Source organism: Myotis davidii, unplaced genomic scaffold (assembly GCF_000327345.1).
Source record: "Myotis davidii unplaced genomic scaffold, ASM32734v1 scaffold534, whole genome shotgun sequence".
NCBI classification, from domain to species: Eukaryota; Metazoa; Chordata; class Mammalia; order Chiroptera; family Vespertilionidae; genus Myotis; species Myotis davidii.
Window position 1 is genome coordinate 6,269,717 of NW_006286678.1, and position 14,025 is coordinate 6,283,741.

At 43.1% G+C, this 14,025-nt stretch overlaps 1 protein-coding gene across 1 annotated transcript in view; it reads right to left on the minus strand.

Moving 5' to 3' along the window:
- Positions 1 to 13,625, minus strand: part of DNAI1 (dynein, axonemal, intermediate chain 1) — a 56,949-nt gene extending 43,324 nt beyond the window's left edge. The window contains 1 exon segment of the mRNA XM_015560560.1: positions 13,404 to 13,625. Within this exon segment, the coding sequence (XP_015416046.1) occupies positions 13,404 to 13,433 (30 nt within the window). The 5' untranslated portion in view covers positions 13,434 to 13,625.
- Between the last annotated feature and the right edge of the window lie 400 nt (positions 13,626 to 14,025).

Consider the following 14,025-nt stretch of genomic DNA (forward strand, 5'->3'; position numbering starts at 1 on the left):
AAACATCCATCACTTGTCTCCTGTACATGCTCCGACCAGGGATCAAGGAATTAACCCATAACCTTTGTGTGTATGGGACCACTGAACTACCCGGCCAGGGCTTTTATGCATATTTTTAAAAGAATGACGTAAACTTGCATGTATTGTATGGAAAGCTCGCCAAGATGTATTATTAACATTTTTAAGTGACAGGCATAGACCCATCTGCTTACTTTAAGAATGTGTGTATGCCTGTCGAAATGGCTATCTTCAGTTAATCAACTAACAAGGGTTGGCAAAGATGTAAACTTTTGGTGGGGATGCAGATTGGTGCTGGCAAAACAGGACACAACAGGGGAATGACAATAGAAATACTTTCCAGTTATATAGCATCTTTCGGTTTACTAAACATCTGCCAAGTATATCATCTTATTTGACTCACTAATATTTTGTGGATTAATGTTGAATTTTGTCAAATTTTTTTCCTGAATCTATTGAGATGTCATCCTTTTTTTCTGTTAATGTGGAGTAGTACCTTGATTTTTTTTTTTAATGTTGAGCTAAGTTTGTGTTATTCAAATAAATCCTATTGGTCTGATATATTATTCTCTTTATATATTGCTGGAAAAGACTCGCTAATATTTTCTTGGATGTTTTACATCTATGTTCGTGAGGAATATTGGCCTGTCATTTTCTTTGCTTATAATAGCTTTCATTTTGTCATCATCAAATGAGTTGGGTCTTGTTTAGTTCTCCTCCACTTTCTGTGAGACTTTGTGTAAGATTGGTGCTATTTATTTCTTACATATTTGATACAATGAAAGCATTTGGGCCTGGAGTTTCTTTGTGGGGAGGTTTTAAATTATGAATTCAATTTATTTAAATAGATATGGTGTTTTCGTATTTTTCCATTTCTTTCTGTGTCACTTAAGGTAAATTGTGTTTTTTTTTTAAGAAATTTTTTCATTCCATCTAAATTTTAAATGTATTGACATAAAGTTGCTGATAATATTTCCTATTGAGGATATTAATCCTTTTTAATGCCTGGGGATTTATAGTGATATCTCATTTTTCATCCCTAATATTGGCTGTTGTGCTTTCTTTTTTATCTTGATAAACCTTGCTAGGTTTTACCAATTTTATTAATCTTTTCAAAGAACCAACTTCTGGCTTTGTTAATTTTCTCTATTATTTTTCTCATTGTTTCTATGAAATAATAAAATAAATGAATAAGTCAATAAAATAAATGGAATTGATTAAATAAATCTTGCTTTTATTACTTTGAATTTAATTTGCTCATCTTTTCCTATTAAGGTAGAAACTTAGAACATTAATTTTAAATATTTCTTCTTTTCTAAAATAGGCATTTAAGCACAACTTTGCAGCTCCCCACAGTTTGTGATGTTATATATTCACTAGAGGCCCAGTGCATGAAATTTGCACATGGGTAGGGTCCCTAGGCCTGGCCGGCGATCAGGACTGATTGGGGCCTTCCGGCTGCTGGCCAGAGCCTCCCTTCCCCAGCTGCCTGCTGCCAGCCGAGGCCTTCCTTCATTCCACACTGCCCCCTGGTGGTCAGCGCACATCATAGCAAATGATAGAACTCCCGTGGGGACACTTTGCATATTGGCCTTTTATATAGAGAGATTACCATTCAATCAAAAATGTTTTCTAATTTCTCATGTTTTTTTTTGGACAGGTGTTATTTAGAACAAGTGTTATTTAGACAGGTGTTATTCACAGGTGTTCATTAATCTCTAAATATTTAGGGATTTAAAACATATTGCTACTTATTTTTAATTTAATTCTATTTTAGTCAAACTACTCCTAGTATGCTGAGATTATTTCTTTTGTGGAGGGATGTTTAAACTGAGTTAAAATCTGTCAGATTTTAATCTTTTCAAATGTATTGAGATTTATTTCATGTTCTAATATATGGTCTATTTTTATGAATATTCTGTAGTTCTTAGGTGTAATACTCATTCTACATTTCTTATAGTGTTCTATAAATGTTAAGTAGGTCAAGCTGGTTACCAGATCTTCTATATCTTTCAATTGCTGAGAAAGGAGTGTTAAAACCCACAACCATCATGTGTAGTTCTCTATTTCTCCCTTTAGCTCTGTCAGTTTTTATTCAGATATCTTGAAGTTCTATTAATAAGCATACACATTTGTGATTACATGTCTCCTCTTAAATTAGCCCTTTATCATTATAAAACTAGAGGCCTGATGCATGAAATTCATGCAAGAGTAGACCTTCCTTCCCTCGGCTGCCAGCCCTGGCTTCGTCCGGAAGGACGTCTGGTCTAATTAGCATATTATGCTTTTATTATTATAGATGTCCTTATGTATCTTTGGAAATACTTCTTGTCTTGAAGCCTACTTAGTTCTGATAATACTATAATCGCACAGATTTCCATTTGATGGTATATTTTTTCCATTCTTTTATTTTCTACTTTCTATGTCTTTACATTTAATTCTACCTCTTAGAGGCAGCATATAGTTGAGTCTTGCTTTTTTCTTTCCTTTAGCTGTACCTTTTTGTGGTTGCTCTAAGGTTTGCAATATGCACCCTAAACTTACCATAGTCTACTAAGAATAAATAAATATCATACCACTTCCTATTTCATAATGTAATAGCCTTATAACATCTTAATTCCATTTACCATCACCACCTTACCCTTTGCCCTATTGTTGTCATGTATTTTATTTCTATGTACAGTATAATCTCCACCTTACAATGGTATTATTTTTACTTTAAGCAGTCTTTTACTTGAATATTTACTTTAATATGTCTTTTAAGAAAAGCAACAGAAGATAAAAAGCTAGTCTTTTATCTTTAGCCACATATTTACCATTTCCAGTATTTTTTGGGTTCTTCCTATAGATAGAGCTTCCATTAGGTATTATGTTCCTTCAGCCTAAATAACTTCCTTTAGTAATTCTTATATTAAATGTCTACTGATGACAAAGTCTCTCAGCTTTAGTTTATCTGAAAATATATTTATTTTGCCCTCCTTTTTTTAGGGGTATTTTTGCTGGACATAAAATTCTGGGTTGACAGTAATTTTCTTTCAGTGCTTTAAATATGTCATTTCATTGTTTTCTGACCTCCATTATTTATAGTGAGAAGTCAGCCATAATCATATCATTATTCTCCTGTATGAAATGTTTCATTTTTCTGGCTATTTTCAAGATTTTATTTTTATCTTTTTTTCAATATTTTGGCTATGAGGAACCTAGGTGTGGTTTTCTGTGCATTTCTCCTTCTTGGGGCTTATTGCACTTCTGATAGTACTGTATGTTTTCCATCAAATTTAGGAATTTTTTTTATCATTATATCTTTAAATATTTTGCCCCCTTCTCTCTTTCCTTCTGGGATCCAACTATATACATGTCCCAAATTACAATATAGGACATATTCCCACTGGTCACTAAGGTTATTTTTTATTATTATTGATTTTTAGAGAGAGAGAGGAAGGGAGAGGGAGAAAGAGAAACATTGATTCCAGAGTGGAACAATGATAAGCTGCCTCCTGCCTGCCCCCCAATGGGAATCAAACCAGCAACCCTTTGGTGCATGGGAAGACACCCAACCAACCGAGTCACACCCGCCAGGGCTCTTTTTAGTTTTTTTAAAATCTTGTTTCTTTGTTCTTCAGATTGAATAATTTCAATGGATCCACCTTCACATTTAGCTATTAGGCCTATCCAATACATTTTTCATTTCTGATAGATATTTTTTCATCATTTCCATTTTTCTGCTTAGAGTCTCATTCATTAACTCATTATTTCCTTTAAGTCTATAAGTGTATCTGTAACGGCTGTTTCACAGTCACTGTTTGCTAATTCCAATACCTGGGTTGTATCACTGGTTCATCATACTCTCCTTTGGCTCTATCTCCCTGAACCATGATCAAGAAATTGTCCCAGGCAGAAAGTGAAGATAAACACATAACTCACGTTGGGTATTTCCTTCCTCAAAAAATCACTGTTTGGAGGGAATGCCTAAAAGAGTTGCCTCATACACTGTGTCCAGGATTAGAGTTGTTTACAGTGGGAGGGCAAGTTCAGTATGAATTGCTCCAGTATGGCCAGAATATAAGTCCCTTATGTCAAGGTCTTTAAAAGTTATATATAAAGTGTGCTGTATTTTAAAGTTCATTGCAGAAACATGCTATTTAAAAACACCTACACCTACAGACTTGTGTAGAGGACAGAACCATTTGTAATCTATACAGTAAAAGCCTAAGCGACCATTATGGCAGAACAACCAGAACGATGGGTCACTATGATGTGCACTGACCACCAGGGTAGACGCTCAGCACAGGAGCTGCCCCCTGGTGGTCAGTGCACTCCCATAGGGGTAGCGCCACTCAGCCAGAAGCGGGGCTCACAGCTGTCAAGCACAGCGACGGTGGCGAGAGCCTCTCCTGTCTTCGTGGCAGCGCTAAGGAGCAGTGAGCAGGCGGGCAGTAAGAAGTGAGGGGTCTCAGACTGTGAGAGGGATGTCTGACTGCTGGCTTAGAACTGCTCCCCATGGGAAGCAGGCCTATGCCGGCACGTGGACATCCCCCAAGGGGTCCCTGGCTGCAAGAGGGCACAGGCCCGGCTGAGGGACAGCCCCCCCCCCCCCCCCCCCGCATAAATTTTGTGCACTGTGCCTCTAGTGTAAATATAAGTTCTGAATGAAGGCATTAGGCTGGAAAAAATCTTAGGCCCTTTTTGTACAATGCATGAGAAACAGATTTATCAGAAACAAAGTATAAGTTACTTTGGAGTAAAACAGATTATACCTTGCACTGGAAAAACCAAGGAAAGATCACTTCTCTTCCAAAGGGAAACTGCCCTGCTCACAGCTTTGGTGCTAAGAGAGCCATAGGATCGTGTTCCTCCTGGATACAGCCTAGCATAAACAGACAAGCTGGGATCAACCAGATTCCTGCTCCAAAAGTGTGAATTGGGACTACAGGGAGAATTGTGGTTGGATGGAGATATTGATGGAAATGCTTGTGAGGTAGAGAGGCCAGAGTAACCATGATAAGCTGGAAACACACTGAAGTGTGTTTGGCAGAAACCATACAAAACTTGGCTGGGTGGGAAATGAAAATAGGGAATGAAACATACTTGCTAAGAAAAGTAGAGAGACCATGAGATATGAAGAAGGTAATTACTACTTTCAGAACCAATAGTTTTCCAATTCCAATTCTAGGCTATCTATGTATTTACTAGGGACCCAGTGCACAGATGTGTGCACCTTGAAAGGAACTGTGGGCCACGAGGCTGCAGTGGGCATAGGGGGAGGTCTCAGCCCATCCTCTGCACCCCAGCCCGGCCCCTCCTGCCGCGACCCTCAGCCCCCTGTCTGCTGGCAGCTCTGCTCCCGCGCGCTGATGGCACTGGCCCCACTCACACCCTCTGACAGCGCAAAACGATTGGGGCCAGCGCCAGCATTGGGTGCGAGCAGCAGCTCCGGTGCTGGCTGTGGGTGTGAGCGGGGCCGGCGCCAGCAATGGGTGCAAGTGGCAGCTCCAGCACTGGCAGCAGGACCGGGCGCCAGCAGCAGGTGTGAGCACCGGGCGGGACATTGGCACGCGGGAGCAAAGAATTTTCAGTAATCACCAGAGGCTTGCCCCAGTGACAGCAACCGGCGCCCCGCCTTGGTCTGGCATCCCCCCTCACCTGCTCCACCATCCCGCCACGGCCAACGCCCGCATTGTTTCGTGCGCGACCCCTAGTGGTCAGCACACATCATAGCGACCGGTTGTTCTGCCGTTCGGTCTATTTGCATATTAGGGTTTTATTATATAGATAATGCCCACCCACAACCCCGACATATACATCTTCTCCCTTCATCCACCTCCCTCCTTTACATGAGTGAGCCTCTGTTCTTTGCAACTTAAAGAGCTTAACTAATATAGATGTGCCTTGGAGTTTTCTAAGCCCATAAAGGCAGGAGAAGTAGGAAGGACTTGGGCATTCTAGGCAGAGGGAACAAAATCATTAATAAAGATATAGGGCCCGGCCGGCTTGGCTCAGTGATTGAGCATCAACCTATAAACCAGGAGGTCACATGGTTCAATTCCTGGTCAGGGCACATGCGTGGATTGTGAGCTCGATTCCCAATGTGGGGCATGCAGGAGATGGCCAATCAATGATTCTCCCTCATCATTGATGTTTCCACCATATCTCTTTCTCCCTCTCCCTTCCTCTCTGAAATCAATAAAAATATATTTTAAAAAAAGATATAGAGGCTTGAACCATATGTCTGCCCAGGGGTCAGCAGATTTTTTTTCTTATCCATTTATATTCCAATTTGTCTCAAATCAAGATTTAAGGCTGAATATGTGACACATGGAAAATAAGTAAATGAGAAAATGGACATAAGGTAAAAATAAAAGTAGAAAAATAAGCTTAGCATCAGGAGTAGGGTCCCACATAGTTAACAGAATTAGGCTGCTCTGACTGGGGTGAAGAAAACCTGAACTGCTTCTGCAAGCCTAAAAAAGTTAGTGTTCAGTATATTGTAGTATGTATATTTTCTTCTTTCTTTCTTTCTTTCCTTTCTTTCTTTCTTTCTTTCTTTCTCTCTTTCTCTTCACCCAAGGATATTTTTCCTATTAATTTTTTTTTAGAGAAAATGAAAGGGAGGGAGAGAGAGAAACTTCAATGTGAGAGAGACGACACATCGATTAGTTGCGTCCTGCTTGCGCCCCATCTGGGGCCAGGGATTGAACCTGCAACCGAGGTACGTGTCCTTGGCTAGGAATCAAACTCACAGCCCTTCAGTCCGTGGGCCAAGGCTCTAACCACTGAAGAAAACTCTCCTAGACTGTAGTATGTATCTTTTCATCATTCATTTATTTACTCAATAAGTTCATTCAGTCATTACTCATTCACCCAGTATTTATTAGCACTGACTATGTGCCAGATCCCAGGATAATAGCTAAAGAAGAACCAAGGTTGAGTTGATCCCACTTCAAGGGTTCTCAGCCTAGGAGGTGAGATAAAATGGAGCACATAAGCCCACCATACAAACCAGAATCCAGTGACTGCATAGTAGGGCAGAGAGTTGCGAGACACAAAGCAGTGAAACCAAAGTTTGATCAGTAATTGTGTCCTTTGCTTGCTTCTTCCATACAACTTGGTCTCGGCAATTGGGAAGATTGAATACTCCCTACAAATTCCTAAGTGACAGAAAACAATTTCATGTGGCTTGCTCACAGCTGGAGCCAGAGAATCAAAATTACTCTTCAGCATCAGCTTGCAGGCTGCAAATCCCAGGGATAAGCACAAGAGCTCTCTGCCTTTCTTATTTGAGTACCTGGCATGCACTGAGTACTAACAATGTCCTAGGCTCCACAGCAAACAGGGGATGAGACCAAGTTCTGGCCTCAGATGCTCACAGCTGTTTTGTAATCTGATAATTGTGCATGACAAACCTCAGACTGTAAATCTGAAAATAGCGTGACTGTAATCATAACAAAATGGAACAGCCATTGGCAAAATTTGTTTTCTAGTTATCACTTCCATAAGGAATTCCATAACACTACTAGAGGAAGAGAAAACTCTCAACTTCCTGCCACTAAACCCCTGAATTGGCATTATTTGCATGCAAACCTTTCTCCTTTCTCCTCTCCTGTTACACTGTTTCACCTTCTGTCCGTAACTCATCCACTCCCACCTCCTCAGAGACTTGGCTCTACCCATTATTTTATCTGTCTCCTTCATCTTCAACATCTCCTATCTGTGCCAGGGTCCTTCCCCTTGGCATTTAACATATTCAAGTTTCACTTTCTTCTCTAAAAAAATCCTGTCTACGTGGTCTTTACTGCCTTTTTAGCTCTATTCACTTTGGCTTTTACCTCTGAAATTGTTCTTTCCAAGGTCCCCAATAACTTACTAATTATTCTATGTCTAGTTGTTAGCTTCATTGACCTCATACTGACCACATACTCTATAAACACTATAAACTCATAGACATGCTCTTCCTTAGGCTTCTGGGACATTTTTCTTCCTTTGCCTCCTAACTTCTATGCTTACTCCTTATCCTACATTTTGGACTCCTTCGTCTTTCCAAACCTTCCATCATGTCATTCCTCCTAGAAGTATTCCCTGATTCCCCCAGACTCAGTGTTAGGACCTCCTACCACATGCTTCCATAGCACCCTATGCTACTTCCCCACCCACGGTCCATTATCCATTCAATAAGCATTCATGGAGGTGAATGTGATGGCCACTGTACTAGGAACTGAGAATACAGATGTGAGCAAAAACATCCACAGGCCTGCTCTCAAGGAGCTCCAGTCTAATAAGAGACACATACAGTAATAATTACACAAACAAGTGAATAATTACACACTGTGATGCATGCTATAGAAGAAAGGATTAAGAGCAATTAGACTATATAATGGAGGAGCCTTAACCCTATCATCATTAACAAGGCAGAAGGCACTGGAGTGGGCTGTAGGGATTGATGTTTGGGCTGAAATCTTAGGAGTGAGTACCTGTGTAAGGGAAGGTGTGAAGAGTGTTCCAGAAAGAAGGAACAGCACATAGAACTGAAGTACAGCAATCACAGGGGAAAAGTGGTACAAGTGAAGGCTGAGAGATCCAAGTAGGCCTTGGCCCATATAGGTACCTGAAGAGTTACCTAAAAAGTTGGTCCCTGTCATAAGGGCAATGGGGAGATACTGAAGGGTTCTGAGTGGAGGATGACATAATCAGGTTGATAGTTTGAAAATACCACTTGATGCAGTGTAGAGAATAGATTGTAAGGGGCGTGAGTGGGTGAGGGGAATACCAGTTACAAGGCTTTCACAGCACTCTGGGTGAGAAATGATTATAGGTTGGGCTAGAGGGGTGGCAATGAGTATGAAAAAAATTGGTTTAATTCAAGAGATATTTAGGAGGTTCAGGGGCAACGGTTTCAATTTAGGACTTGAGAAAGGAGAGAGGTAAAAGGATAATACTCAAGAGAAAGGTAACGAGAGTGAGGCTATCGTTCATACTTTGGACATATAGAAACATATCAATTTCCCTTAGATTCTGCTCACGCTCTCCTGTCCTCTCTTCTATGGATCCCAGGCCCAGTCACCAGATTCAAAATCTCTGAATTATCTAGTACTCTCTTTTGGCCTTGTACCCAATCTTGGCCACTCACCCCTACCTAGTCACCCCTCATCAAGACCAATCGTACTACAAGTATTGTCTCAGAGGGGCCTCTGGAGGGACAAAATGATCCAAAAATGTGAGTCTTTTCTTTAGCTCTTACAGGCAAGTGATGCAAAATTCTAGACTTTCAAATTTTTTATGGTAACCAACTGAGTTATAAAGGAGTACTAAACTTTGTTAGTCACAAACTAAAATTAGCTTCTCACTGGAGTTCACAGAAGACTCTAATTCAGTTCTCTACTAAGAAGTCTGGCTGCCAGGCACTATTTGGCAACTTTGCAAAGCTCCTCCTGCACATACACACATGCAGCTAGTTAGAATTCTCGCAATTTTCAGGAAGGACACTTTGTTATTGGGGCATTACTAGCGATGTTTTGAGCTGGTCATGGTTTATGGTGCTTGACATTCATGCATTTTAATGACACATTATTATTCATGGGGCTTCATCGTGATCCATTTAATATGCCACGAGTTATTTGATTAACCCTCTGGGGTAGAGGGATGCACTTCTCTGAACTTATTTCCTGCCACTTCCCTCCTCCCATTTCCTTGCTGATCCAGAACATGTGTAGCAAGCTCCTATCTCAGGTCCTTTACACTTGCCCCTCGTCTGGGATGCTTTCCCCCCAGATATCACATCGCTAACTCTTCAATTTCCTTCCGTTCTTTCTCAAATGTCACATGTATGCGGCCTTCCCTGACCTCTATATTTAAATCATAATCTTCCGAATCCCTGAACTTCCTAGTCTATTTTCCTGTTTTATTTTTCTTCTCGACACCTACCACACCATCTGACAAACTTTATATTTTACTTATTTGTTTATTGACAACTTACCTCCTAAAAGTTAAGATCCATGAAAGCAGGGGTTTTTGATTCTTTTGTTTGTTGCTCTATTACTAATGCCTAGAACAGAACCTTGTACATAGCATCACTCAACAAATAATTGTTAAAGGAGAATGGCAATGTATCATCAGAATTTCTGATCTCTTAATCTCCAACACCCAGCTTTTAAGGCATGGGTATATGTGGTTCAAATATGAATCATTCATAGCCCTGTCAAAGCAGATATTAACATGAACCTGGAAAAACATGCTTCTACTGTGACATTTCCTTGTTATCCTCCCCACTTGTCTCCCCATCCCAGGCTCATCCCTTCCTATCCTTCAAACACTCAGAGCAAAATTTCCAAAGAACCGTTTCCAAATTTTCCAAATTAACTCATTTTCAGAAGTTAATATATTCCAGGCATTGTGTTAGGTTCAGGAGAATCAACATGAACAAGACAAACATGATCCTTGTCATCACAGAGTTTATATTCTAGGGGGGATATTACCGGATCCTGCCTCCTGAAAGGGTACTTAATCCTTTGTAGGGGAATATGGTGGCAAACCTGAGACCTGATCTGTGAAGAGGAAATAAAGGAGAGATTTGGGGCACGGTGGCATGGAGCAGGTGGTAACAGACAGAAAAGATGGTACCAGGCAGGCAGGCAGGCAGGGGAAACAGCATTTTCAAAGGCCTGGAGGAGAAAGAGTATGGATGGCACCTTCCAAGAAGTGAGGGCAATTCAGTGTGCTGTGGCTGTGGAATTTTCACAGAGCAATGGTGAGATCTGAAGTAGGGTAGGTAGCGAAAGCTAAACCGTGCAAGGTCTTGCAGACAATACAAAGCAAGTTGGACTTTGGGGACTTTTTCCTACAAGCAAGAGGGAGCTACTGCAAGGTCTGCTCAGTGGAGCAACAAGAACAGTGTAGTCTGAACACTTCTCTATCCCCTAACAAACCCGACGCTGATCTTCCCTCTCCACTGCAGGCATCCCAGTCACAGCTGCCTCCTCTCTGAAGCTTTTCTACTGCTCCAACCTGCCTGTCTCCCTCCTCAGTGAAACAAGAAGGTGATGAATACAACCTTGCAACCCAGCCTTTTCTCACGCCCCACCCACCAATATTTACATTGCACTAAAACAATCCTGGGGGGGGTGGGGTGGGGAAGCACTGGTGTGTGCAGGGCCAGGTAACCTAGGTTTCTCTGCTTCCTGTCTGCAGCCACCTCCCTCCACTCTCAGTGTAATTAGCCTCTAATGTCTTCCCTAATGGGCTTTTATAAAAACTCATCCCAAGCTTGTTGGAACCGCAAGTGCTAGAAAAGACAAATCTAACCTGTAGTGACAGAAAGCAGATCAGTGGTTATCTGGGGTGGGGGGTTCAGGAGAACTGACTGGGATGAGGCACCGGGGAACTTACCTGGGTAGAGGAAGTTCCTATATCTTTATTGTAGTGGTGGTTCACAAATGTAAAAATTTGTCAAACCTTGTCAACATGGACAACTAAAATGGTCCGTTTTATTGTATGTAAACCAGACCTCAGTAATGCTGAACTTAAAACAATCTGGACCCAGACAATAGTGTGGGGAAGGCCTGGAGTAGGGTGAAGGCTGGGTGGGGGGGAATGATGGGGGATATCTATAATACTGTCAATAAATAAATAAATAAACAATAAGTAGGCCCAAACACAATACATATATGAGCTTCGAAACAAAAGTTCAGCCCTAACCGGTTTGGTTCAGTGGATAGAGCATTGGCCTGTGGGCTGAAGGGTCCTGGGGTTCAATCCCAGTCAAGGGCACATGCCCAGCCAGGTTGCAGACTCAATCCCCAGTAGGAGGCATGCAGGATGCAGTCAATCGATGATTTTCTATCATCATTGATGTTTCTATCTCTCTCCCCCTCTCCCTTCCTCTCTGAAATCAATAAAAATACATTTTTTAAAAAAAGTTCAACCCCAACATAAAACTAGGGCATGGCCATATGGGAAAACCAGCCTCCTCGTGGTTGCAGAAATCTAAGAAATATGAGTCCACCTGCTATGCAAGCCCAGGTGAAAGGAACAAAGACTAATATGGAGGAGGCCAGACCAAAATACAGTATGGACAAATATTTTCTCTCCAAACCTCAAAATACCTAGGAATGAGTGAGGGAAATTTAGAATAAGTAAATAAATAGAAGTCCTGCCTCACAGAGCCAGAAACTGCATATTAGTCCCAGGGTGTTAATTCATAATAGGCTTGGGAAAAGTGATTTTTAAAAATATATTTTATTGATTTCAGAGAGGAAGGGAGATGGAGTGAGAGATAGAAACATCAATGATGAAAGAGAATCATCAACTGGCTGCGCCCCGCACTGCGGATCAAACCCACAACCCAGGCAGATGGCCTGAGGATCAAACCCACAGCCCAGGCAGATGGCCTGAGGATCAAACCCACAGCCCAGGCAGATGGCCTGACCGGGAATCAAACCGTGTCCTCCTGGCTCATAGTTCAACGCTCAACCACTGAGCTATGCTGGCCAGGTGGGAAAAGTGATTCTTGAAGGAGTGAGTACCTTCACCACAGAGGGCTCCTGGAGAAGCAGGGCCTTACCTTACCTTCTAGGTGATGCTGGGGAGGAAAGCTCTCTATGCTGAGTGGGTAAGGGGGGTGACTCTTGGGTTTCCTGTGAGAAGGGATGACATCTGGCGAGGTGGCAACAAGAACACAAAGTTCACACGGCTGGATGAGTCACCGGAGCAGACCAGGGGCTCACAAGGAAGAGAGACACACGAGGCTCCAGAAATAGTTAGGGGGAAATGTTTGGGGTGTGCAATGTGTGAATGGGATGTGTGCAGGGATGGGAAAGAGGTCTCTCTCCTCTTCCTCTTTACCTGACCTGTCTCTCTTCACAAGTCTCCCGGCACAGAAAATCTAAACCAAACTCTGGCACATAGTCCGTCCTGTGTCTCCTGTACAGTTCTCCTGTACTCCCTTTGTGGGCTCCCAAAGGTCTGGTCCACACTTAGCCCAGCACTGGTTCACACAGCAAAGTGCTGGAAAAATAATTTCTTTGGGACACGAATGTGAGGGCAATAGTTGTACATGTTGACCTGGTAGTGGGAGTGGGGGTGGGGAGTTAAGGAGGATGGGCTGGTCAGGATGGGTCAGTAGAGTGGAGTGAGATAATGGAATGGTGAGGGAGGACAAGTGAAATGTAGGAAACAGTGGATCAGTGGCGGTGTGGGAGAGAAGGCTAGGATTAGTAGGAGAGAACAGGAAAGGGCCAGGAATCCTGTGGGGACACAGGCCAGGGGTCACAAGGAGAGAGAAGGTTACGGGTCAAGAGGGAAAGGAAGATGAAGGATCAGTAGGAGAGGTACGATCAGTAGTCATTGGCGGTGAAGGTCACAGTTCTTCCCTAGAGGGCAAGTTGGAGTGTTACCGGCTTACGTGGCTGCGGTTTGTAGGGCATCTTCAAAGAAGCAGGTAGCACCTGAACACTTGGAGCGTCTAAAAAACGCTCCCTTTCCTGAAGACAAGAAGCTTGTCCGTCCCCTCGATCACGCACGGGAAATCCGGATTCTCTTTCACTTCAATTCCCAGTCCCAGGGGTGCTTTGGGGGACAGCCGTCGCTGTGGGGTCTCCGCGCCTTTGCCGGAGGGAATCGGCTCCTCCCGGACGCGGTTACCTAGCAACCAACCGGCAGCCAGCGCGCAAGCGCTTCTGACGCCCCCTAACGGCTTCAGGAGGTAGCGGGGCAGGGCGAGCAAGGAAACTCAGCTCCACTAAGTCCCGCCCCCTCAGAATGACAGGACCCGCGGCCGCGCGCATTAGTAACCCCTGCATGTGGGAGGGGCTGGGGCACCTAGGTACCGCCCCCTCATGAATAATGCACATTCGGGCGGTGCCCGGACCCGGAAGTGGAGTTGCCGAGTCACCGCAGTGGCTGAGCTGTTGACAGGAGGCGGTGGCGGAGGAGGAGGCGAGGCCGGACCCGCGGCTCTGCCCCGCCACCGCCGCGGTAGTGCTAGGCAAGCCCACGGAGCCACGCGGGCCCCCACCC